Consider the following 27682-nt stretch of genomic DNA (forward strand, 5'->3'; position numbering starts at 1 on the left):
TTGAGAGACCACCATAACTTTCATTTCCCAAAAGGCTGGAGGAGTGCTAGACCCAATCTGAAATACACAGGAGCCGAAAGCCTGCCATCAGACTTATGTTTTAAGGACACTAAAAATCGAACGTTCAATTAGTGAAGTCTAATATGGCCCCAATGCTCAGCGTGTAAATGCCCAAGTGCCTACCTTCTCATGAGATTCATGGAACGCGATGCGGGAACTAGAAATCGGCTGTTCATCCAGCCTCCCGCATCGCGTTTAAATTCACTTGCTTCGTGTGTCACATGATCGTACACAGATCACGTGATCGCTTGACTACTCGATAGTGCGTAGATTCCATTCATGTGATCGCGGCAGCCTTTAGCGTGATCAACCCAGTTAGGCAAGCGTCATCAATCCAGGTAAGATGCTGAATTTAACTTGTTTGAAAAGTATCCTCACGGGGGATGGCGTCAGTACTATCAAAGGAAAACTGGTCACGGACCCGGTGGTCATCTGATCGCTCTCAGCCACTCATTAGTTAAACTCAGTGGCTGCCAAATAGCTATACTTGGAGATCCACGCTGTGAACAATAAGTATGGTACACAGTGTTAATTAATGATTAAATAAAATGAGCTAGTGTCCACCCTGGAATGCTCACTTAAATCAGAAAACATACTTAAATGGAGTGTTTGCACTTAAATATTACGCTCCAAAGCCTTATAGTGCGATTCCTCCCCTGACAGATGACTATTGATGTTAGTGATCATTGGAATGTGGGAAACACTGTCATATAGTCCCATATAAAGGTTCTCTGTCGAATAGTGATGCCAAAAATAAGTATGGAGTGGGAATTTTTTAGAAATCAAATAATTAGCGCTGATTGCCAATCAATACCATGGGTGTTCACCTGGAAATGTAAACAAATTCCTAAAATAAGTCATCCTATATTACTAATACACAGTAGCCTCAGCTGAAGAAAAATAAAAATATATTTCAAATGGCCAAAAACTTGAAGTAATTAAAAGAAGTCCAGAAGAAAAATGAGGAACCATCGAAAACATAATTTAAATCCATTCAGATGTAGCATGTTAAGTCAAAATGATTATTCATGCCTTTTAGCTCAAGAGAGTCCAATCTTTCAATCCACTCAATTTCTTTTTGTCTTAGTAGCAACTACATATCACCTCCTCTCTTGGGACATGTCACATGTTCAAGAATTTAATTTACAGTATGTTTAAAGGTTTTGAAATGTTGTGCCACTCGAGAATGGACCGAACAGTCGGATGTTGGTTTTGTGTTCAGTCCACCTCAGCTTGGCCTTCCTAGTTGTAAGTCCTACATAAAATAGTCCACATGGACATTTGATTCCATAGATCACATTGCTCATATCACATGTACTTGTGTGTTTCAATAAAATTCTTTTGCCTGTATAGGGGTGGTTAATGCTGGGGCCTCTAATGACATTGACAATGTTGGCAGGTGTTACAGGGTAGGGTGCCTTTAAATGGATTCCTACATACATGAGATGTTGATAGTCCGCTCTAACTAGAAAATCTGATGGATTTACTTTTTCTGTACGCAAATGTTGGTTCAGTTGCAAACAGATGGGCTAGTAATGGGTCAATTTTGAGCATTTACCAATTGTTTGCAATGATTTTTTTAATTTTGTAGCTCTGTTGAGAATATGTAGTCACATAAACGGGGTTCTGAGTCTGCTTTAATGGATTGCTCCAGAGATTGAGCTCTCGGGATGGTTGAGGCTTTAGTCAAAGCTGTGCACAATAAATCTTGCGAATACCCTCTTAAGCAATTTTTCTTAATTTTTGTGATTGGATCCCAAATTCTAATGGTTCTGAGATAATTCTCCAATAACGTAAGAATTGACTGTAGGGTATACTTTGGTCAGTAGTCATGGGATGAAAGCTTGATGCTATAAGGATACTGTTTCTGTCAGTTGGTTTATTATATATGGTGGTATGCAGGCGGTTCTCTTTGATATAAATCTCTACATCAAGAAACTGAATCCGATTCTTATTTGAGTAGTAAATTTGATTCTAGGTGCCAGTTGATTCATATATACAAAAAATTCAAGTAGGCTTTGGTGGGAACCCCTCCAGATGGCAAAGATGTCATAGATACATCTATAAAAACATCTCAAATGAGTCTGATATTCTTGTTTGTTGAGTATTGATGTTTGCTCAAGACATGCCATATATGTATTGGCATATCCGGGTACCAGGGCTGCCCCCATGGATGTGCCTGAGATTTGGATGAAGTATCTATCTTCAAAACGAAAAAAGTTATTGTTTAAGACTAGTTTCAACAGACTCGATATGCATAAACTGTTTGCCCCGCAGTCCTGATATGAAAATAATAACCATTCCATTGCTTTCCATTCCTGCTTCATGTGTGATGTTGGTATATAAACTGCAAACGTCCATCGTGAAGTCAGTAGTTTCATCAAAATCAAGGTCTTTGATCTTCAATAGAAAGTCCATAGTGTCTTTAAGATATGTTGTGGTTCTTTGCACTAAAGGTTGGCTGGCTTTGTTGATGTACTAAGCTAACGGTTCTAGGAGACTATCAGTTGCTGCTATAATAGGTCTTCCACGTGGATCAAAAAGACTCTTGTGTACTTGCGTTAAGACATAGAGGACCAGCATTATTGGACAGGTTTTGGTCAGGAATAATCTGGTTTTGTCAGAGATCCATTCTTGTGCTTCTGCATCATCCAAGAATTCATTGATAAGAGTTCTTACACGGTCCGTAGGGTCAAACAAAACTTCTAAATACGTGTCTTGGTCTCTTGTTGTTTCTACTTCCGCTTTGTACTTTAATCGGTCCATTATCCCCAGGGCGCCACCCTTATCGGCTGGCTTCAATATAATTTCTTCATTTTGCCATAGTTTGTCTAGTAGTTTTTCATGTTTTGAAAAGTTACTCCTGGTGGTGTTGCGTTTGAAAGAAATGGCCTTGAGGTCTCTTAAAGTTTGTTTCTGAAAGACGTCTAGAATGTGATTCTGCATATGGGGTGTAAATACACTTCTTGGTGTCATCTCAAGATATTTTGGTGGTGCCATAGATTGTGGATATTCTGTAGTGGCAAAAAAGACACGAGAGGCTGGCAGGTGTGGCTGAGGATCCTGGAGCCACAAATTGAACAACCTGAGGCGGGGGTCTTGGCCAAGGTGCTGACCATCCGCCCTTCCAGAAGAACTTGGCCAAAAAGGGCTGAGTGAAGCCGCACTCCACGCAGCCTATCAATAAGTGCCTTGATGCCAAGTATAGGCAGGCAGAGGGGTACTCAGTCATACTGTTGGTGCAACCCCAACCGCATTCCTCTGTTAAAGCTCCGGCCTCCCTTTATTCCAAACTGCAGTCTTCATCTGGCCCCACATCAGCACTCCTAGGGAAGGAGGAAAAAGCTGTTGGATCCCTATGGCAAAAGGATATACTCTAATGCCACGCTCCACCTGTTCCAGGCCAATGCTGATGCAGTGTTGGCAGCAGTGAACCAAAAGCTTTACCGAGACATTGCAGACTTCCTCCCAGAAGTCACTGCGCATAGTCGAGTGCGATTTAAGGCAGGGTTGGCAGAGGCGAAAATTGTGGCCCAGCATGATATGGAGTCCACAGGGACTCGCATCAATACCGCGGCCAGAGCCATCTGTGTCGCCACAGACATGAGGATGACGGCTTGGCTTAGTTTAACCCAAACGTGCAAGAGTGCATTCTCGACCTGCCATTTGAGGGGGGTGACACGTTTTCCTCGACCACGAACGAGGAACCTGACAAGAAAAATAGCTCACAAACAGCTAAGTCCTTGTCAATCTTGACAAAATATCCACCCAAGTTCTATAGCCAAACTCGCCAACACTCTGACAGAGCTCTTATCTTCGGTGGTTTCAGGGGCTTTCGGTAGCGATGTTCTAGACAACCCAATCCTGGCCAGCACAGGCAGCACAAATCTTCTCTCAAAGGTTCTTTCCAGTCCCCCTCCCAGGCACCAACCTCTGAGGGTTAAAAAAAAAAAAAACTGTGATGGTGCCATCCAGATCCACAAGTCTCCAGTGAAGGGGGCAGGCGAAATATGCGGTCCCATGGGTCCTCTGTAGTTTCCGCGGGCTTCTGTCTGCCAATACCTCCATTTCCTCTTTCCTCCCCTCTACTCCCACAGATTGGGACTGCAACTCTTATGGTGGATATCTGCTCGTTTATGGCGAGTCAGGCGGTGGAGGAGGTTCCAGCTTCAGTCAGGTGGTGGAGGAGGTTTCAGCTTCACAGCGAGGCATGGGCTTCTATTCCCGGATATTCGCCATACAGAAAAAGAACCAGGCTGGCTTGAGAGTTGTGCTAGACCTTTTTCTTGACTCTTTCCCTACCCCTTCAAAAGTTCAAGATGGTTACTCCAGCATTCATTGCGGAGACACTGTGTGGGAGACTGGATGTGCTCCCTGGATCTGAAGGATGCTTACCTGCACAGCCCAATTTTGGAACCCCAGCGTTTGTTCCAAAGGTTCAGGATCATGGGCTTTCACTTTAAATACAGGGTCCTCCCTTTTGTCCTCAATTCGTCCCGAGGGTCTTCACAGGGTTAATGAACACGGTAGCTGCCCATGTTCATGAATATTCCCCGTCGTCAGGCTGGGAATCCTCGGTAAAGAAAAAATCAGTATCAGTTTAGTTTCTGATCTGTCTTTCTTAGTAGTAACCAATCACTGATCTCTGGGTCATACTGCCCCCAGCCAATGACTGCCCTCTCCCTAAGCCCCGCCCCTGGCAGCCATCATCAGATTTTTACCGCACGCTCAAGTGTTGGGAGTCCTCGTGTTTAGCTCTCGAGTTTTTTACTGCGTTTTCACACTTTTTCAGGAGAATTTCTCATTTTTTCGGTTTAATCGAGCCTCAAGCTCCACCATTTCTACTTCCAATAACGGGGACCCGTTTCGGAATTCTTCTACGCCCCTCAAGGGTGAAGTTTTCGTTGAGTTTACACTTCTTGGAGTATTCCGGAAGATCTGCGGCCTACCTCAACGGATATGGCCCAGGACAAGGGGAGCTCGACGCCCGGATCCAAGCTGTTCAGGAACTGCCCTGGATGCGGATTATATAACTTTTCAAGGAGGACGAGCATTTGCGATGTCTCTACTGCCTCCATGGGGACAAGACGCACATGGAGAAGGACTGAGCGTTCTGCAAGAACCTTTTGGAACGGACCAAACAAGATAGTCGTTCCCGCCTCGCCACCTGGCTGGAGAAGGGCCCAGCAAGGGAGCACGCGAAGAAGTCATCTGAGCGGGCTTCTAAGTCCTTTGAGGGCGCCCCGGAGACTGGGGCCCAACAGAAGGCCAAGCACCGCAAGTCCACGGGCTCCGGGAGCGCCGAAAGGTCGGGCTCTTCGGTTGTCAAGCAGGGCGCTACTTCCCCGGCACGTTCGACCACGAGCCAGCGCTCTGGTTCGGGGAAGAGGAAGTCTGAGAACCCTGGTAGGCCGCTGGAGTGGACCCGGTCGATCTCGAAGGTGGAGCGAGGCGCTGACCTTACCCCCCCCCCCCCAGGCGAAGGCCCAGTATGCACCTAAGGTGGTAAGGGCTTTGATCCAACCGGCTAAGGCCTCTACCGAAGTGGTCGCTACGACCCTGGCGGAGCCGGCGGAGACTACGCCAATGGAAACGGCCCAGAGTATCCCTGCCGCCGCCGAGGGAATCCTCTTTCCAGCCCATCGCTAAAACCCCTGTGAAGCCCCTGGCTGAAAAAGAGGGGGGGGCGGTGGCCATTACAGACTTGGAATCAGCCTCTGAGGAGGAACTGGTGGAGACCGAGAAGGACCTCAACGAAAGGTCCATAGGCCTCAACGAGAGGTTCATAAACCTCAACGAGAGGTTCGAGAAGGTTCGATCCCAGGGGACGGTCCCTGCTTACGTGATCGAAGATGGCAACGACGAATAGGGCCCAGTGGAGCGGCCATCCCGTCTGTCGCAGCCATTGCCTGAGCCCCAGGATAGCTCGGCGGCCATTTTGTTGGCAATCCAATCCTTCTGTACCGAGATAAGGACGAGATTACCACGCACCCCGACGGAGCAGCCAGAACCAGGCCCGTCGGGAAGCCCTCCGAACAAGCGGAGGAGAGTCCACCCCACTCCGCCCTTCGTGCCTGCGAGACCGGTGGACCCCTCATCCCCCTTGCCAGGAGAGGATACGGCGACAGATACGGACGATGACAGCGGCAATGACACAGCGGACATCCAGTCGTCATCCCCCAAACCCCGCGGGCGTCCCCAGCCGACAAGGTTGGCTCTTTCCATGCCATGATAACCAGGGCATCCGAGCTCTTCCAGCTCTGCCCTGAAGAACAGAAAAAGGAGGGGTTTCTGTACCAACGACGAGAGGCTAAGAGGAAGGCGGTCCTCACAGTGCCTTTACTCGACATCTGGGACGAGGGGCTTGCTGTCCTCAAGAACCCTGCCACGACACCCGCCAAGAGGGACAGTTACGAGAAGAAGTACTGAGTCCCCGATGCCGCCCCCTTGTGCCTCAGGGCCCAACCCACGCCGGACTCGGTCGTCTCGGCAGCGGCTAAGAAGAAGGCAGCGGGCGCGGCGGCTTCAACTCCACTTCCCCGCCGGACAGCGAGGGCAAGAAGTTGGACTCTATGGGACAAGTCATCTCGTCGGCAGCGACTACGATTAAGGCGACCAATGCCCTAGCGATCGTGGCTCGCTACGACCGGGAGCTCTGGTTCAAGATAGGTCCCCTGCTAGATTTCCTGCCTGATGACAAAAGGGCGGAGGCCCTAGAAATTCTGCAGGAGGGCGAGGTGGCGTCGGATCACGCCATAACAGTGGCGACGGACATTGCTGATACCGGATTTTGCCAACTGGGCAACAGAGTTTGCCTCCGATGGCGCAAGGCGACAGACTTTCGCCAGGACGTCCAGACCAGAGTGTTGGACATGCCGTTCGACGGCAATAACCTCTTTAGTAAGGCGGTGGATGAGTCTCTACAGGCCATCAAGACCGACTCGGAGGCGGCCCGGGCCCTTGGGGTGCTTCAGCAGCGACGGCCCTTTCGGAGCCCCGGAGGCAGACAGGGTGCCTCCAAAGGATCCAGCGGTGGCTCCTCCACTTACCGCCAGGCGGCCCGCTCCTCTTCCCAGGAGGCCTACAGAGGTCGCGGCAAGCAAGGGGTTTCCCGCTGTCGGCGCCAAGGCCGCTTCCAAGCAAGACTGACCCGGCCGGGTTGTCGGGCCCCCACCGAAGCACCCCAGTGGGAGGCCGGCTGACGAGATTCGTCAGAGTCCGGGAGTCCATCTCCACCGATCGTTGGACACCCTGGCCAACGGGCACTCGCTGGAATTCCTAAAGAAGTGCCCTCGCATTCCTCCCGTGGCCAGGAAGGAGAATCACATCCCTCAACTGCTGTTGGAAGTAAAGGCGATGCTCAAGAAAGGTGCCATCGAGCTCGTCCCTAGGAGGCTCCGGAGTGTACTCAAGGTACTTCCTCGTCAGAAAGAAGACGGGCGGTTGGCGCCCCATCCTGGACCTGCATCAAGGCGCAGAAATTCAGGATGGTCACCCTCCAGCACGTGCTGGGACAGCTGGAGGAAGGCGACTTCCTATCGTCGTTGGACCTGGAGGATGCTTACTTCCACATCCCCATTCTAAAAAGGCACAGGAAGTTCCTCAGGTTCGTGGTTCAGGGACGCCACTACCAATTCAGAGCCCTACCGTTCGGATTAAAGTCGGCACCCAGGGTTTTCACCAAGTGCCTGGCACCAGTGGCGGCGCGGCTGCGCCTGCAGGGGATCCATGTCTACCCCTACCTGGACGACTGGCTAATCCGGGCAAGGGCCCACCTGGTTCCATCGCAAGTAGCACTGTTTTTGGGGGCGAAGCTCGATACAGTGGAGCAATTGGCCTCCCCTTCAGAGGAGAGGACCAAGACCATCCTGGGCAAGGTGCAGCGCCTGTTAGCCACGGACGTGGCCAGGATGAGGTCCATCAAGTCCCTTCTCGGGATGATGTCCTCATGCATCTACCTTGTGCCCCTTTGCAGACTTCGGATGCGTCCGCTACAGGAGTTCCTCGACGCCCACTGGTTTCAGACGAGGGGCTGCTTCGAGAACAGGATCCCTCTCGATGAGTTCCGTCGGGCGATCCTATGGTGGGGCACCCGGGCTCACCTCACGACGGGCACGGACTTTCAAACCCCGGCGTTTCAGGAGATGGTGACTACGGACGCCTCTCTGGAGGGCTGGGGGGCCCACACCGGAGATCTCCACGCAAAAGGCCTTTGGCTCCCGGAGGAGAGGTCTCTTCACATCAACATCTTGGAGCTCCGAGCAGTGTTCTGGGCACTCAAGTCGTTCCTCCCGTCCCTCAAGGACAAAGTGGTGAGTATCTTCACCAACAACACCACCACGATGTTCTACATACGGAAGCAGGGGGGCACCAGATCCCCAGCCCTATCAAGGAGGCCCAGGATCTGTGGCACTGGGCCGTCGCCCAGGGGATGTTTCTGGTTCCCTTCCACCTGGCAGGAATAAAAAACACCATTGCCAACTCACTCAGCAGGGAACTGCGCTAGGATCAAGTGGATCGACTCTTCCAACAATGGGGCAAACCCCAGATCGACCTGTTCGCGACGGCGACGAACTCCAAGTGCCAGAGGTTCGCCAGCAGGTTCCCACAGCCGAGGAGCATGGGCGATGCTTTCTCGTTCCCTTGGGACAGCCTGTTTCTAAACGCGTTCCCTCCATTGCCGTTGCTGCTCCGCCTCATCAACCAGCTCAAGAAGTCCAGGTGCAGGATGATCCTCGTCGCGCCGGCGTGGCCGAGGCAGGTCTGGTTCCCGGACCTTCTGGACTTGTCAACGTCCCCGCCAGTCAGGCTGCCTGCGGACATGGATCTTCTCTCCAGAAGAGGCGGCGCCATTCTCCACCACGACCCACAGTCGCTGAACTTGCAGGCCTGGCTCCTGCAGCACTAGAGTTTGGAGGGTACGATATCCTGGCTGATTGCAGAGAGGTTCTTGCAAAGGCCAGAGCATCCTCAACTCTCAAGTGTTACGGTCATAAATGGAAGAGGTTCTCTGTCTGGTGCCGTGCACCGAAGATTAACCCTCTGCGGATTATGGCCCCTCAAGTGCTGCCGTACCTGCTGTCGCTGGCCAAGGCTGTACTGGCTCACGCCTCCATAAAAATACATCTGGCTGCCATCTCCCGATATACCAGGACGACGGGACGGGCGTCCTTGTGGTCTCATCACCTGGTGAAGGAATTTATGAAGGGACTATTCCGACCATTCCCGCCGGTGAAGGCTCCTGCCCCGGCATGGGAGCTTAATGTGGTGCTGACCAGGCTCATGGGGGCCCCATTCGAGCCTATGTATTCGGCGCCTTTGAAGTTCCTGTCATGGAAGACAGCGTTCCTCGTGGCCATCACCTCTGCACGACGAGTGGGAGAGATTCAGGCCCTATCCTGCAAGCTTCCATACTTGACTTTTCATGACACAAGAGTGGTGCTGAGGACGCACCCCTCCTTCATGCCCAAGGTGCCGTCGGACTTCCACCTCAACGAGCCCTTGGTGTTACCAGTTTTCTTTCCGTCGCCTTCGACGCCGGCCGAGAGGACTTTGCACTCGCTGGATGTAGCTAGAGCGCTGAAGTTCTACGTGGACCGCACAAAGAGTTTTTGTAAGACGTCACAACTGTTTGTGAACTTTGGGTCTGTGAATCAAGGGAAGGCTCTCTCGAAGACTTCCATTTCCAGATGGCTCTCCGGCTGCATCATGCATTGTCTCCGGTTGGCAAACCGACTGCTGCCCGGCCGTCCGAGAGCCCATTCGACCAGAGCGATCGCTGCTACCACGGCGTTCCTATCTGGTGTGCACCTGCTGGACATCTGCCAGGCTGCTACGTGGAGGTCGACGCACACCTTCACAAGATTCTACTGCGTCGATCGGGACTCCAGGGAGGAGTCCAGGGTCGGCCAAGCAGTGCTGCACAACCTGTTCGCATAAGGTGAACATGGTGAGGAGGTAAGAGATGCTTAATGTTGAGTTGTTGTATTGCTTAATGTTGAGTCTGTTGCCACCTCCCGTGGTTGTGCATGTGTATACTGCTATGTATTCTTTTATTCATGAGCATGTGAATCCATGCCAGACCCCATGCTGGAGAAGTAACAAGTTACTTACCTGTAACTGTTGTTCTCCGGCATGGATTCACATGCGAACCCTCCCACCTACCCCTCTGCGGCTCTTCACTTGGTCATACTGCCCCTTGGCGTGCTACCAAATCTGAGGATGGCTGCCGGGGACGGGGCTCAGGGAGAGAGCAGTCATTGGCTGGGGGCAGTATGACCCAGAGATCAGTGATTGGTTACTACTAAGAAAGACAGATCAGAAACAAAACTGATACTGATTTTTTCTTTCCCGAGGATTCCCAGCCTGACGACGGGGAATATTCATGAGCATGTGAATCCATGCCAGACCCATGCTGGAGAACAGTTACAGGTAAGTAACTTGTTCCGTCCCTAGGAAAGGACGCCCATACAGTATGGAGGAAAGGGGACTAAGAGTACGTTAGTCACTACAGTGAGTAACTTCTAATTTCTTCATAAAATTCAAACCTAACAAGTTTTCACCACTAGAAAAGGACATGCATCAGTGAATGGTCCCAGAGAAATAGGTTCCTGGTTTGGAGACCGGAATTATTACAGGTGTGTCAGCGAACTGTACAGAAATATTTTGTTGCCGTGACCAAGGAATATCTGGAACCGATAGGTACTCAGTGGAGCACTTCTCTGCACCGTTATCAACTAAAAATGCGTGTGGCCTATCCCCTACTTTAATTGTAAAGTAGGGTCATTTTTGATTCACTGGGTTAGGGGTAGGTTCCAGTCCCTCTTGCAGTCTGTCCTAGCCAACGAATGTCATCAGATGTGTAGTCCTCAGAAACCTAATTCTGTGAGGGAGTGTTATCGAAAATGTTGGCAGGCTTAGTCGGGTGTTGCGTGTCTGTATTTGCTGTATTATTGTTGAACTGGTGGAGGCTGAGAAAACTGCGTGCCATTACTACGTCATCTTCCTCGTCTCGTGTACAAATTATTTCCCTTCTGCTGGAGTACTGGGCATTGCGCCCTTGTTCTCACTCACTATCCCAGTCTGTCTCTGCTCATCCACCTCCAACTCTGAAGGCCAGACACTTCTCCAAGCAGAGAGTTTGGGGCAGATCTATCTCCTCGGCTGGGGCCTCCCTCTGGAACAGCCTCTCTCAAACTTGAGCAGGACCACCTTCGGTTCCGTAAGCAACTAAAGACCTTCCTTTTCACTTCTGCTCTTCCTCTCCCCTGCTGATGCACCTGACTGCTCTGCGCACTGGTCACCCTCTGAAATCTTGCCAAGGCTCCTGCGTGTCCAGTTGCCCTTGCACTGGGCTCCCCAGCACTTAAGGGTCTGTATCTTCAACCCTACAGTCCCTTCTCTCTGCACTTATGAGCCACACGCTGGCTGCTCTTGTGAGATAACTGCACTTCCCCCTTCCCTCGCTCTACCCCCTGGCACTTCTCCCCTTCCCCTCTTTCCCTTACCCGCACTTGTACGATGTGAATGACACAAGGCCTAGTAAGAGGGTTATTTTGTCCTCTCTTGTTTGCCCCCTCCTTTTCTTGTCACACCTAGAAACACTTTTGTACAGGCACGTTATAAATGCTACATCAGATCAATGGCACATAATATGTAACCTGTCCCCAGTTTTGGGCATATGCTTGCGGTCCCCTAACTACCTGCTATAACACCCTAGTGTTCAGATCTAATTTTTTCTTTTCTTTGCTTCTGATTGTTAACTCTGATCTCATAATTCTGAGCCATCAGCAGTATTTCGTAAGGTGTCTGTCACTCGCCAAAGCCATGATTTGAGACTGATTTTTCAGACCATGTACAAACGTCTCAAACAATCTTTCCCGATTCAGTGCTCAAATCTTGTCTGCTGTAGTCAGCAAATACCTGCTCAAATCTATTGAAATACTCTGTTGCCCCCTCAGATTTCCTTTGCATGCAGGCTGTTAATTTGTCCCATATCCTTTTCTCTGGTATTAAAGTCTTAACTTTAGCAAGGATGGTGTTGGGTAATGTTGACATTTTCTCTGGATGTTTTTCACCTGCTTTTCTGTCTGCAGCCATGCGTTCTGACCATGTCCCCCCGCCAATACCCCGTTATCTATGTTCCTGATTTGCTTCCATAAATCAGAAGGTAAAATGACGGGGAATAACAAATCTATTTCTTTTAAGGTAAAAACTGAAGAAGCCGAGACTGACTCCTTTCTTATAAAACCTGGTTAGGTTCTGTCTTATGTCTGGGATGGATTGCTTAATTGTGTTAACTTGTCTGGAAAAGGGGACATATGCAAATTGTACAATAGTGTGCAGCAACTGTTCTATCAGGCACATCACCATTGGCTGGCCCCTCCATTTGTGGGACAAGTGTCGGAGGTACCTCTCTCATGAGCATCTCCGTGGTGTCCTTTTCAATCCTATTGTTGAGCAGTAAAGCTAAGTCGAGAGATGGAAGTGAGTGCAGTGTCATCTGTGAAGGTGTGCTTATATGGTTTCATAATATCTGATGTAGAACACAATTTCCTTTTAATGTATTAGTCTTGTAGGTATTCAGCCATTATTTGTAATACCTGTTTCTGAATTGGATGGGGTATTACTTAAATGTGTCCTGGATCGCCATAGGGGAAAGGGATGGATTAGAAGTCTATCTAAGGGCTTCTCTAATGACGATGCGCTTTTCTGCCATATCTCCAGTGTGTTTGGGGAGAGGGCTTTTCTGAATGAATGCATAGTTTATTAAAAGACAATATATTCCTAAAGCATTTAGCTTTGCCATCTGTAGTTCATGTAGTTCCTCCTTATGTGAGAACAGCTCAGATAGGTGCTGATGTGAGTCTTCTAGTGTATTGATGGTGCATGCTGAATAATTTAAATGTTGTAATTCTCTGGGTACTACAGTATCAGTGAGTTTGCACCATTCTCGGGCAAGTGTTTTCCCATGTGTTATAACAAATATTTTCATTCAGGGTTATGGCAGTTTGTCAACATATGTGAGACAGCTCATTGTCTGTCTTACTCAAAAAGAGGCCCTGGGCCTTTAGGTGTCTAAGAAATCTCCCTGCCAGATGATTTCTTGGGAGAATGGATTCCCACAAAGCACAACTAAACAGCTCCAATGCTAGTAAGTGGAAGTGAATACTATATACAACAAACTTCAGACTCCAGTGATCAGACTGAAGTATTCATACAGTTTTCTCAGAATCCCGGGTTATTTCTTTTTATTTTATATGCAAGTTGTGTGCTATGGGCCAGGACAAAAGGGTTCCTGGTTGGCTGGGCTATTACAAAGGAAAGAACAAAGACTGTTTTTCAGATTGCTCTGAGAATGGGTGGTTTGTTAAGATTGCATTGAGTAGGTAAATGAGACCTTTGGTCAGGCTTATTGGACTTCATTACAGAATTCATACCGGCCCCCCCACCATTGAGATCCTAGTGAGACCAGTATAAGCAGTGATCTTTGAGTAAAGGAGGATATTTGTGTGCGTTGCATGCAACTGAATCGATCTTGCATTCTTGTGCACTCTATTGAAATATTCTGATTTATGTTGTAAGTGAACCTATGATAGTTATTTCAAGCGGTTTCATCTACAAAAATATTTGCCAGGTGTTTAAGGGCTTTTTTATACATACAAGTTTTCATTTGTAGATTCTGTATTCGAATTACTACTGTTTTATTATGTAGACTGATTTTTATTAATTTCTTATGTATGAACCACTAATTTAGGATTGGCCTGGTTTCTGACACAGCCAGCTGCACTTTTTCCTGTAACCCATAGTACATATTTGTCTGTCTCAGAAAACCAAGGCCCAAGCTATTTGTATTTTGTATTTATTTGAATACGGAGAATAACAATGGCAAGTTCTGTCATGACCACTTATGACTGTCTGGGCCATCCATAGATGATTTTCCTTGCATTAGTAGACAAGACCCAGGAATAGATGCATTCAACGTGTGTACTGGGGAGAGACTGGGACTCCAAAAGGGGAAGGCTCTGTCCAATAATAAACTTTGAGCATTTACATTTGCTAAAAGATTATCATTTGTGGTGTTTACATCTATATAGAGTTTATAGGGCTGGATGGGGTATCGTACCAAAAGACCTATGAGAGTACTTCTTTTGGACAGTCTTGAATACCGATACAGTGGATGATTTACCTAATTTCAGGGTTTCCAATAAGTAAACGTGTAAGGTATCAGAGCAAAAGTGATACATAGTACAGTAAGGACAAGGAAATGGAAGTTTCAAAGTGCTTTGGATTGTATAACCAGGGGTGAATAGCAAATGGAGATGGCCAGATAGAAGGGAGGTAGCGCCTATATGGAGGTTTAGACCAAATTGAGTGCTACCCCACGTGGAGGCGGTACACAGAGTAGAGTAATCTTGAGGAGGCTTTAGGTAGCAAAGCTACATAACGTGTCGGGTGGGTAAACGAGTAAAGCGGGAGGCTCTAGCAGTAGCCCAGTCTGCCGAGTACAAGAGTGGATATCACTTTTAGTGAAGGAAAGGTGTGGTGGGGTCAGACGGTATGGCTCTTCAGGATATTAAGGCTGGCAGCCGGAGCCATGGTCCGTGAACCCCCAGGTTGTAAGCCATAAGGAATGGGGTGAGTGTTGGCTGGAGAAAGGATATAGCAAAGTGGGTACGGGAAGACATTAGAAGTTGGGAGGTAGATCGCCTCTGTTTTCAATGAGTAACGCATGAGGCATCATATTGCTGTCCATTGGTCTATGGCGTCCAGGCAATCTGGTTTGGGAAGATGGCTCTGGGGTGGCAGAGGGGAAGCAGAATTGAATTTATGGATCGCCAAATCTGATCCGAAGGAGATGATTTTACCAAAGAACGAGTTGTTGAATGTGTAGTAGAGGACCAAGAGCAGATTCTTTAGGGACATAAGACTGGTAGAGTGATGGCAGAGGATGTAGGTTGTAGAGTGTTTGTGACTGTTTTAAAAGGCTGTAGGATTGACATTCCTCGTCGAGCATGGAAATTTAGGAGACTATCCCACAACCTTGTCTTGACCCATGATGTGGGGCGTGTAGAATGTGTGCGTAAACAGACCCAGTAGCCTCATTCTTTCACCATTGAATGTGACGAACTTGTGTGTTCCACTAGATTTCTAGCACTGTCTCCCTGAAGGCAACCCCTTTACCTTCAGCTGAATCCACAATGTTTGAGATTGGTCTTTTCTGGTTGGTGGGATTGCTAGAGGCGACCTTCCCACACTTCTGCTGTCCCATAGGTGTTCAAAATGTCATGCGCAGCTGACATTCTGCAATAGTTAGCCTCTTGAATCTGAAGAAAGGCCAGATTATCCATTGCTGGGTTCTATTCAGATTAAGCCAGTTTCCCGAAGAACTGTTATTTGATACCAGACCTGTCCCTTTCCAATATGGAGACATTGGTTTGAAGGCTGTCAATACGTGGGAGCTATCTGGCAGCCACTAGGGTCAATTGGAAGTCTGCAGAATCATCTCTACTTTGTGGGCCCCATGAACATCTTTTTTGTTTCCAGTGAGCCCTAAACTGCTTCTGTTCCAGGAAGAAAGAGACCTAGTCGTAGTTGGTAACTTCTAACTGTCCTTTTGAATGTATTTAAAAATGCCTTACTGAATCGCAAGATCTGTGTCCTCCTTTCATCAGCCTAATTCTACTTACAAATCAAAGCATTGTTATGATTTTGTAGGACTGGTAAAATGTCTCCCAGGGCCTTGGGATTTGGCAGACCCTGTCGAGCAAGTTTCTACCTTCTTTAAGGGGGGTCTGCCTCTGCCTTTTGAGGTCAAGCTGTGTTTGGTCACATGGATAAATACCCACAGCCCCCCAAAATCCTCTAGTGGTCTGTTTTGTGGGGTCATGGCCTAGAGCTCCACACGTTTTTGTATCAGCTGTGGTGTTCATTCTTACTCATGTAGGCAAATCAGGAGAGACAAGAGTATGTTCCAGTATAGATTGTATTATGATGGAGATTACTCTGCCATTGAGAGGCGATTCTACAGGCAGCGGTGTATGATAATCCCTTACTGACCCATCGCTGCATCTGCACAAATCTTGATGCACCTCAAAATACATCAGATTGGAATCCTGGCCAGAGTAGCTGCATCTTCTAATTGTGAAACCCCTCTCATTGTTCAGTACATCAAAGGTGGGTATGTACTATACCCAGCGCAACCCCGGAGAAAAGTGCAGCTAGGCCCAATAACCAGATTATGCTGTGGCGATCCACAAATTCACTCGACAACATGATTATGCAGGTCCCTATTATATTCAGGAGTTTTTTAAACTGTATAAGGAAGTTCAGTGTGTTCTGTGGTTTAGTGATAAAGTGCAAACCGCTATAAAAGGAGTGACAGGGAGGAGGTAGTCTTCCCAGGGAACCAGTACACTGCTAGCTTCCTCATCAGTCTCAAGGTTATAATGCATAGTGCACTTCTTCGTTCAAGCCTCATTCTTGGGATTCTTGTACCAGAATGCTTCTTGCTTTTCCTCAAACTCTGGGCTATAGTGCGCAGCACGCTTCTTTGTGCTGTACATCTGTCTCGGGGCTGAAGTGCCCAGTGCCCTTCTTGCTTTCACTTAGTCTTGGGTCTATCATCCTTGGCATCTAGAGATATGGCACCCGGCATGTTCCTCACTCTGATATAGCACCCATCTCTCTCTCTCTGCAGCTCCACGCTTTAGACTGTGGCTTCAGGGATATGGGGCTGTGCTTGCTCAGTGCCCTCAGACACATGGCACACAACTCGCTATGCAGCCCAGAGACATAGTGCCACGCTCCCTCTGCAGCCCATGGATACAGAAACAAGTTCTCTGTTTGCACAATGCCTTCAGGGCTATAGCCCCCAGCTCCCTATACCTCCAGGGCTATAGCCCCCAGCAGGCTCTGCAGCTATAATGTTGTATCACAGGAGAACCATAGAGACAGACAGCCTTTATGCCTTTCAAAGGGCTGGCGGCACAATGCTGTGCAACCTGGTTTTAACAGATAATTGAATGAACAGATCCCAAGCAAACCCCTCCCCCGCAGTGATATTCCCACTTTCACTCCAATACCACACAACACAAACTGCCCTCATGCTTATCTGGTGTCAGGGGGTGGCAGCCGGAGGGGGCGGGGTGGAGGATCAAAGTAGGGGGTGGGGGGAATACCTCAGCGACCGATCAGTTCCATGTTCCCTGGCCTTGTGTTCTGATCAGCAACGTTCCTAGAGTGATGTCTGCATAACCGCCCAGAGAGTTGATCATAAAGCAGCAGCTCTGGTTTGTTTTTTGCAGTTCATGCTGACATTGCCCAGAGTGCGGTCATTGGCTCAAGGTTGTAAAGCCTCTACTATTGTTCCTTATGACACAAATTGGAGCATTGCTCTCGCATCCTACCACCAAGAGACACTTGCGCTCCAATTTGGATTGAACCTGGTTGGGTATAGAACAATGGTTGTCTTGCTTTTACTCAATGAATGGTCACTAGATCAGTGTAGGTAAACATTTGCAAAAATGGCAGGTTAGAATTTGATATTAAATATTGGCATTGTGTAAACATTATTTTGAAGGCATGTGCCGGCCTGTGGCAGAATACTTGTATGGCTAATGCAAATCCAGCCAAAACTACAAGGCACGAGATAGTGGCTGTTGGGCCTGCCCTAGGTAAGACCCTATGTGCTCTGTCGACTGGCTGCTATCTGTACAGGGTTTTCTAGCAGAAGTTTTACTAAGACGAATGATTGAAGATGGCAACACGAAATGGTGAAACACAAGGGTCCAGGATGTGTTTCCTATCTGTGCACGCCCCCTACATTAAGTTACATGTATGGTATGACTGTTGTCGTTCCAGAGCAAGTTGAAGTTGTTATTCACACATTAATCTGTGTAAATATTCAGAGACGGGAAGTGGGCATTGCCTGCAAGCTATCTAATATGTACTGTTCTGTCTCTCCTTCAGAGCTATCAAGTAACCCATCTCTGGCTTCAATCCTAATCCCTGCCCATACCCGGAACCAAGCTGCCGCTTCAACCCCTACAAACGCTACTGCGACATCAGGTGAGCACCAGGCCAGCTCCTACTTTATAACCCATCTCCTTAGCATGGCCTTTATGTATTGTACAGCCACCTACCTATCCTGTGCAGGCATCATTCAGTTTTGTGGTTTGTCATCTGGGTGCCATCCCAGGCTGTCCAGTGTTTGCCCCAGCTCTGAGAAATGTAAGCATTACCACCAGAGGCAAGACTGAGCCTTTCGCCCACAGCATCCAATCTGGCACCGTACCAGTTCTTAAATAGCCCCCACAGCAACCAAACCAACTCGGTTCATCTGATGAGCAGCAAACATCCCTGCCTCAATTCATCAACCAGGAAGCCATATTCTCCTCCAAAAGCTTACATAGCATATTTATAGTAAGCACTGGTTTTATTTTTAGCATGTTTCCCTCTTGCGTAATTGTTCAGTGGTGGGTAAAGGACCAATAGTAACAAGTGTTCTCTGTGGCTATTTTGTTTTATGTTGCTGTAGCAGTGTAAATGGCAAGTGAGACATACTTTGCTAGCATTTTGGTACCTTATCGTAGATCAACTTTCTGAATCGCACCCTTTTGACAATGGCCAGGAAGCACCACTTACAATGCTTTGCCATGAGCAAACACGTTTGAGCATCATGTGCGTTTGTCACTGCAGCATTCTGCTGTTTGCCTCATCCAACCGTCCCAGCTTTTCCTAATCTGCCAAGTGCCTGTGTTGTTTGACTTCTGGCTTCTATCACCAAATCTACCGATGTATGGCCCATGTCTGCTCGATCTAGCACTGTTGCTCGGCTGGTGGAACGTCTCCCAGGAATATCCAACAACACTGCTGATGAAATAATGCACGGCCCATGTCTGCTTGATCTAGCACTGTTGCTCAGCTGGTGTTACGTCTCCCAGTAATATCCAGCAACACTGCTGATGAAATAATGCATGGCCCATGTCCGCTCGATCTAGCACTGTCCCCTAGCTGGTGGAACTTCTCCCAAAGATTTACTTAACAGAGTGACACAAGCTCCCCATTGTGACACAAGTTTTTCCTATCACATGGCAGCTCTGGCTAGCCGCGTTTGCAGCATGGCTTGTATCATTCTGATCTTTTTTCCATCTGAGTAGCTTGAATGGTTTTCTGCCTTGGCACACGCCACTGAATAAGTCCTGATAAGCCTCACATGACATCTATTGCAGGTGAAAGCATACTGAAGTACCTTCACAATATGCCAGCTTATTTGGCATGCTAATGCGATGGTTAGTTTTGGGGTCCATTTTCATTGTGCTGTCTGGTGCATAGTTGATAGCTGCAGCTGACAAATTATCCATTTATGTGGGTCATCCATGAAGACACTTCCATTGTGGCAGGACACATACATATTGAAGCAATGGCATGAATATTGCCAGTAAGACGTGTACCTATTCGAGATCTTAATCGAGCACTTCAGTCATTATACTGTAGTTGTGTCGAAGTAAATTACTCTGTCGTAATTTACTTCAACAAAATCACTTGGTGGAGAAGTAAATGCATGCCTTTTAGGTTTGGGGCATATGGAGGTTGGAGGGGATGAGAGTAGAGATAGTGGGGGTGCGGGCATTTAAAAAAAAGTGAAGTGTTCTTTGTTGAAGTTAATTGCCTCGAGTAATTTGCTTCAATATAACCCTGTAGAGCCGTTCAGTCTTTCATAATTCTGCTCATGGACTTCCCTAACGTTGATCCCTGTACAGACTTGGTCAATAATGCTTGCTGCTTTGTATGGACCAAATCGAGTGTGTGAAAAAAGTTTGGTTTAGATTTGTTTCAGGAGTAAGATATTAAAATCTTAGGAACCAAGTGATCATTACTTACTGCCAGTTAGCATATAGTGCAGGACATATGGGCATGCACCTTTCAACTGTTTTAACCGTGCCATATTGTACGCTTAATATTTCTTTTATTCTGTTACTCATATTTGTGCTATCGCATGTACATTTGCCAACATGTCAGAGCCCTTAATCCCTGCCCCTTTGTTGAGAATAAGCATTTCCAAATAACCAGTGGCATGCTTCTCCCTCAACCTGCAACTACCTTTCAACTCGTGTACCCTCCCAGAGGAGGAATATCTGTGTCACTCACAAAAGCAGCCCACCACCAAAATGCAGTCTAGACCATTCTGTCCTGAACAAGAGTGCCACCAACACAAGATGCAGGATTGTGCCCTGCTGGGCGCCCTCAGTGAGGTGTGGCTGTGATGTTCTCTCACGTGATTGTCCTTAGTAACCTGTTGGAGCCCATTACATGTTGCCTTTTCACTTAAAAAACAATGCATATTGATTTTTGCTGGACCTTTTTTCTTTTTAATCTATAAGTACCCACTGCTAATTGCGTTGACTGCATTTGCAGTCGGTAATCATTAATTCCCTTATCAATCCTTGCTAAATTGTGTGATAAATTCTCAACTGTGAATGCAGCGTATTTGTCATGTGAAAATGGAATGCCATTATTTTAGATAGGATTGTCTCTAGAGCCCCGCTCTGTTCCATTTTTACCCACCACTACCTAATCTCCATAATGGGTGTAGTGCACACATTCTAATCCAGGGTTGTACAGCTGAATCTGTGACTTGCCCTGAAGTTCCAATATCCATCTCTGGGTTGCTTTTCTAAATTCACAAAGCCATACTGTCCAATTGTTAGCCTTTCTCGGACTGAGTGTTAATGCATGGACTGCCCATCTGACCAGGACATTATTGTAGCTTCATAGATGATATATGGAGAGAGCCACGTCTACCCAGGAATAGTGTTTATTTTTCTAAGCGTCTTCGTAACAATCCTTGCTTTAGAGCAAATAATTTAACACAAGTGATGGTGGCATGGATGAGACAAATGTTTGAGATGAGAAGTAATATCCTTGGAGCCTTCGGGGAGCCCAAAAAGGAAGTTTGCCTAGGAACTGTTCAGCTATCTAAACCAATGGGCATACAGTCGTTTTCCATAATTTTAGTCGTTCTAGCTCTGTGCGGGTGGTAAGAGAGAGATCTACAGGGAGGGGCTTTGGTAATTCAGGGACCTACCACCACAACCACCAACATTGTCATCGGATACCTGCAGAATGCTAGGTTTTGAGGCAGGTGACATAGGTGTCTGGTTGGCTGCTAGTTTGGCGAGGTTGCCTGGAGTGCCACATAGGCAGTGTGACTGGAACTTTGTGTTTTGTGACTGGAACTTTGTGTTTTGTGACTGGAACTTTGTGTTTTGTGACTGGAACTTTGTGTTTTGTGACTGGAACTTTGTGTTTTACTGGGTGCCCGTCTGATGTGTTCACTTTCTGCTGAAGATGGAAAGTTGTGCTTGAAAGCTTGTGTAGAAGTTTGTGTGTATGGGAACATAGATCATGTTGTAGTATTCTAGTCTTGAAATGATGACCACAAGGATCAGGCCATTCTAGTGAGATTTCATTTATTGAGGGGGGGGGGTCCTTTTGGTGGCATTCTACAAGTTTTGACAGATTTCACGTGTATGCATAAGGTTGCATCAGGACTCCATCGTCTGCAGTTGCACATCTGTGGCTGAGCTCATGTTCTGAAGGATGGGAAATCTGTGTCTTTGCTGCACAGCCCTCCTCTTATGGAAGGACTTTTCCAGAGCCCCCTACACCTCTTCCTCAATAGGTGTATCCATGTTCACCATCACCACAGGGATGTCCCACTTCCCTCCACCATCGCTTCCACGTGTGTATGTTCCATTACAAGCCTGGAGATATTTTCTCCACCTCTCCTCAAACTGAGATGCTCAGTGAAGACCTGCTCTCCAACCTTGACTCCAATATCCCATGTGTCCTCATCTTACTTGATCTCTCTTCTGCCTTTGACATGGTCAACCATGCCATCCTGCTCAACCGTCACCATGATAACCTGGGTATCCTAGATCAGGCCCTGGCTTGGCTGACCTTTCCTCTCTGATCGACCCTCCCAGGTCCAACTGGGGTCCATCCTCCTCTATTTCTACCTGTGGTGTTTCCCAGTGGTCTAACATCTCTTCCCCCTTGTTGTTCATCCAATACCTGCCACTTCTTGCTCACCGTATTGCCGCTCTCTGTCCCAACTTCCAGTGCTATGCGGACGACACTCTGTGCTCATTTTCTGGCTCCCCTCTGCCACCTCTCTCATCTGTCTGTCTTCTATCCAGGAGTGGTGCGCCGCCAACAATCTCTGCCTTAATGCCAGTAAGAGTCTCCTCATCGTCACACATGCTCCCTCCTTTCCTGTTGCTCTCTGGCCGGCCTCTCTTGACCCTCTTCCGTCTTCCACCTGCAAGGCTAAAAACCTCTGGGTCATCTTCGAATCCACACTCTTCTTCTCTCCTCACATCTGTGACGTCTCTAAGAAGTCATGCTGCCAGCTGCACCTCCTCAGAGGTATTCTTCCTTTCCTCTCCTTACCCCAGAAGCTTAGAGTTCTGATTCTGTCAAGGCTAGACTACTGCAACAGCCTTTCTAAGTCTACCAGCTTCTACTCTCTGTCCGCCCTCAACAACTCACCCAGAACAGGACTGCAAGACTTGTCCTTCGCCTCAAGCCCACGGATCGTATCTCTGCAAGACTGAAATCTCTGCACTGTCTCCCAGGATTAAGTTCAAAACCCTCTGCATTGTCCACAAGGCCTTCAGGGGCATCAATACCTCCAACTCTCTCTTCCTAAATATCTTCCTTCTCGAGTTCTTCACTCATCCCCCTCCAACTCCCTCGGGGGTCAGCCGCTTGTCCAAACAACAAGTTGTTGGAAGATCTTTCTTTCGGCTGGGGCCTCCCTCTGGGAAAGCTTCCCTGAAACTTGGAGAACCATCTCCCGTTCCGGAAGCACCTCAAGACCTTCCTCTTTGCTTCTGCTTTCTCTCCTCCTCTCCCCTGCTGAACTCCTGACTGAAACTGCACTGGTCCTCTGGTTAACCTCTGATCTCGGGTCCAGATCCCCTCACCCACTAGCTGCACATCTGCACTGGCTCCCTGACAACCCCTGCACTTAGGGGCTGTTTCTGTATCCCTACAGTCCCCCCAGCTGACAGCACTTTTACCTATTTTATTTATTCTTACTGTTGATACCATGTATTGCACTGCCCCTTCCCCTTCCCCCACACTTGTGTATAGGTGCGTTATAAATGCCATATCAGAACTCTGATACCTCTAGATTATCTGCAAGTGTCGCTCATGTTCTGCTAATTTCTTAACCTTTTATTAACCTTTTATTTCCCTTTCACAGATTCAAATGCAGTCGACCGTGGCCAGACCAACAATACTGCTTCAGCATCCGCCTCAAATTCAACCTGAACCCGTCCGGAGTCTCAGCTACGCATTCGAGGGTGGGACGGCAATTGGAAGGACTGGAGGGTGGGGACAAGGCCGGTTTTCAAGTCTCGCTCTGCAACACTGGCCACGTTTTGAGAGAAAATATTTAAAAAGCAAAGCTGAAAAATGGAGGAAAAAAGATCCCCATCCAGTTCATTTTAGTGGTTCCGTTTTTTTAAAAAGAAAGTTTTATTGTTATTATTATTTAACCTTGTAAAATATGTAAAAATACAAGCCAGTTTTATTGTAAGCTCAATTTGTGGGAATGTTGAAGTGAATGGTGCGGGGGAGGACACATTTGTGGGTGGAATCAAAGGGGAGTGCTAGGCCATACACTTCTCTCCGGAGACAATCTGAACATGGAGAGTCTGCGGCACTGGATTCTGGCGTTCCTGCCTCAAGTCACCCTCATTGGTCCTTATTACCCTGCCAAAGAGAAATCCTTAATATCCTCTTCTCTAGCTCCTCTGCGGTGGTTTCTATTGCCCCTTTACATCCTTGATCTGTCGCTCTTGTCCATGCACAGTATGTTTGGGAGCTCAGCAAACAATAAAAAGCACAGAAGGTCAACGTTTTCTAACATTTCAAATTGTGTGTTTTTCTGATCTGGGTAGAACTGCTTTCAGATGCAAAGGGGGTGGGTTCAGAAAGCTGAGAAGAGGTTTACGCTACACCCCCAGATATCCAACAGGTGGCTGGATTGTCCATGCGTAACTGGCTTGCTTTGTGTTGGGATCCGCAGGTAAAGGGCGGGACGCTCATTTGTTGGCAGGCTTGGTTTGTTAACATGGTGTTTTCCATTGACCCATCTGCACTTGTATTGAAGGAGTTCTGCATCCACATGTGTCTGGGTTACTATCTTGTTACACATTTCAGATAGCTCTGCCATATCGCAGACCATATTAATTTGTTCCACTGCATACATTTTAGGAACACTGCAATCTCTTCTGCTATTGGAAAGACCATCCTGTTAATCCATGTGCTCGGTCACCTAGGCACCTTTGGCTCATGCAATAACATACTACATGTTTAAGGAGCGCTTGTCTCGGGCTGGGTTTTTAGGGTTGGGCCTGGCCATCTGGGCATTTAAGGAGATCCACATTTCAGAGGCTACACTGTAGAACTTCTATATTCTCCACATGTGTAGACAATTGCAGGATATGAGCCACTTGGACATCGCTTTGGACTTTTCTGTGTGGTTGGGCACATCTTAATGTTATCAAGAGGAGCTCCTATGCTGAGCTGTAGATGAAATGTATCTGGGCTCGATTCATGGTGCATCCTCCGTAGTGTAACCATGTGAAATAAAGCAACCGCTCGGGCCCCACAATGGGTGTGACTTGTCCCTCTAGCAGTTGTGGAATTGAACAGATGTCCAAAATGTATTCTGGTACTTGGAAGCTAAACAGTGTCGGTATTGTGTTTTATATGGGCTCTAGTGAGTTTTAGGTGTACCTAAACCTTCACAGACCTTGTTTCTCCACTGATCCTTGAATTTAATTGTGGGAGCATTTGTTTAGTGTATTTGGCGATCAAGTGTTTCTTGGAGATCGGCTCCTGTACGTATGCTGTGAGGCTTGGTAGTTTCTTCAAATGCAGGCATTTGAGCTGCCTGTACAAACAATACACGCCTGTGATCCTTCATTGTGGCATCAGGCGCTGTGCTGCAAAGCCGGTTATACAGGCGTCTTATGATGTAAGCTCTGGCATCTGTGCTATGTAACACAAGGTTCACCTCTAATCATTGCATATAAAGCATCGGCTGTTGTGCTGCATCAACCACGTCGGGATCGCCTGTTTATTCAGCCATCATTGGGCGTCCGTGTTCCCAACTGCACATTAGCTAGCCATTGTTGGTCATGGGTTTCAGCAGCTGTGTTGACTGAGGTGTTTGGACTCATCCCTGTGTTCTTGCACACTGTACCCTATAGTGGACACTGCTCACAAAGCACATTTAAAAAAAACCTCTTCGTTTCTTGGTCCATGCCAGTCAAACTTTCCGTGAACTTTTTTTTCTTTTTACAATGTGAACAGTAACTCTGCAAGTTTCCTTTTTGATATGTTTTTTTTATTAAGAAGAGTTAGACGCTGGGCTTGCAAATTACATATACATAGTTATAATTTTAAATCTAGAATTTGTATTTAATGTAACTTTATAATGTCAGGCTTTTTTATCACTTATTTATTTCTGCATGTGAAGTACTATTGCTGCATACTTTGTCGTTATTTCTACAATTGGTAGTCTGCATCAGCAAGATATAAAGTGTTTCTTCCAACATAAAAGTGTGTCTTTGTGTGGAATATTCGCGCCACTTTTTCTCGTGGCGTCGAGAGGGACTGTCAAATGACGTGCACCTCCTTGCCTACCTGATAGAACAAATGTGGTGTTCCATGGGTTTGTGTGCTTTTGGAGCCAGATAACCCCCTGGACCTCAGAGCTCCAGCCTGATCACACTAAGAAGTGCAGTTGCAGGAGCAGTCACTCCGGTTATGTGTACATTGAGCATTTATGTATGTTTTGTCCCAGGCGGTCCCTAGTTGCATGTGCTGTCTCCTGCATACAGCAAGTGAAGCAAGAATTAAAAGGCCAGTATTCTGCTTGCAAAGTATCGGAACAGGTAACCAGTTCCCGATCATGCAAACAAGTGTGTATTTGTTTGCATTGGGGGTGCAGCTAGGACAGGACAAACTGTGTTGGTGGTTCACTGAAATCAGTCAGTCTAAGTAGATCGGCTCATTGGTGTCCTGCAACTGCAAGACTCCTGTGATCACTGAGGCAGCTTGGGCTGTGCAAACCTATTCTTGGGGCTTCTCGGAGAAACACTGAATTCAGTTAACCCTGGTGTCCTATAGCTATAGGAATCCTCAGGTTGGTGGCTTGAGCACTGATTGGTTTTTTGTTGGTCGCATACGTGTTGTACTAGAATTAAGTGATGACCTTGCTGTCATGCAGCAGTGCTCCATTGTGATTTTTTTTGTCTTGTTAGAAGATGGAACGTCTCTCAATCTGTTTGGTGAACCTGAGCCCATGTGCTCCATTCCCCCTGTGCCAACCTTATTAAAACGTTTCAGTACATCCCTGGGCAGATGGTATTTACTTGCAGTCAATAGGCGCTCATTTCCACTAGCTTCTGTAAGGAGCAGTGCACTCCCAATGAGCGCTTCGGATAGAATTTGCTTTTTTTTATGCAAGCCTTCAAAGATGTCGTTTTTAAAGAAAGCTGTCTCTGCCGCATCAATCACTGAAGTGTTGTTTCAGAGCTCTAAGGACAACACATGGTCCTGAGCACAGTGAATCTGCTTTGCGAGACCCTGAATTATATATTGAGGGTCGGCCTGCCCAAGACTGGTGCACAGTCCAGTTGATGCCTGAAGCGTGGTTCTAATTTCACAGTGCTCTGATGGTAGCCCTCTAAAAGCATCGTAGTGGTACGTTTATTCTTATCAGTTTGCTACACTACATACAGCGAGAAATGTGTGACGCGCCAATAGGGTTGAACGCAGACACTTGTTAACCAGCTGCCTTAGCCAAGTGTCCTTAAGTGGGCCGGATGTTGGGATCCAGTTTGTTTACAGGCCTCACCCACTTGGTGCAGTCTGATGATGCTCGTATGTTTTCTTAGCAACTGTTTGTCAAATCACATCTGTAATGTCCATGGACTGTGTATTTTGTATCTTAGAAACTCAGAAGATGCGTGTTCGAGATGATTGCATTTTGTATCCAGGGCTTTTGACCGATGAGATGAGTAACCTCTGTATTCAGAATGCTTTTTGTTTTTCCATCACCCACGTATGTGGTCTTACTGGTTCCTCATGTTACAGGCAATGTCAGGCTGTCTGTGGAGCCATGTAGTTTTGTCTCCTGACAAACCATACCAATGTACATGGTGTATTTATTGGCTGGTTTTAGAATCCACCAATTCTTTGAAAGTGTGCTACCTCCATACCCATCTGTTATTTATTGACGTGTCTGTATACATGTTTGAAATACATGGGCTAGACCCAGTCTCGCCGTATTGCCAATAGAATTCTAAATGCCAACAGTGTATGATTTTACAAAGCTTTCTTTTGAAGGGAGGAGTTGAAAGCCTTTTTTTTTATTTTTATTTCCTTGAGCTGTGGGCAAATGGGTTATCCTGCATCTTTCTCCACCAAGGATCATTTTTCTACAGCCTCTGTCCCAGTGATATGCAAGAGAAAGATGAAACCTTAGTTTGTAAATGTATGAAGCGCCCCTACCAAATTAGTATGTGCATTTTGTCTT

At 47.2% G+C, this 27682-nt stretch overlaps 1 protein-coding gene across 3 annotated transcripts in view; it reads left to right on the forward strand.

Moving 5' to 3' along the window:
• Positions 1 to 23993, forward strand: part of GSK3B (glycogen synthase kinase 3 beta) — a 1215699-nt gene extending 1191706 nt beyond the window's left edge. For 2 of the 3 annotated variants that reach the window (XM_069635848.1, XM_069635849.1), the window contains exons 10-11: positions 18031 to 18129; positions 23333 to 23993. In XM_069635848.1, the coding sequence (XP_069491949.1) occupies positions 18031 to 18129; positions 23333 to 23400 (167 nt within the window). In that variant the 3' untranslated portion in view covers positions 23401 to 23993. The remainder of the gene's footprint in view (positions 1 to 18030; positions 18130 to 23332) is intronic. The other variant, XM_069635850.1, reaches the window with a different exon arrangement.
• The last annotated feature ends 3689 nt before the right edge of the window (positions 23994 to 27682 follow it).

The sequence above is a fragment of the Ambystoma mexicanum genome, chromosome 7p (genome assembly GCF_040938575.1).
Source record: "Ambystoma mexicanum isolate Mex_15411 chromosome 7p, UKY_AmexF1_1, whole genome shotgun sequence".
In the NCBI taxonomy this organism is placed as follows: Eukaryota; Metazoa; Chordata; class Amphibia; order Caudata; family Ambystomatidae; genus Ambystoma; species Ambystoma mexicanum.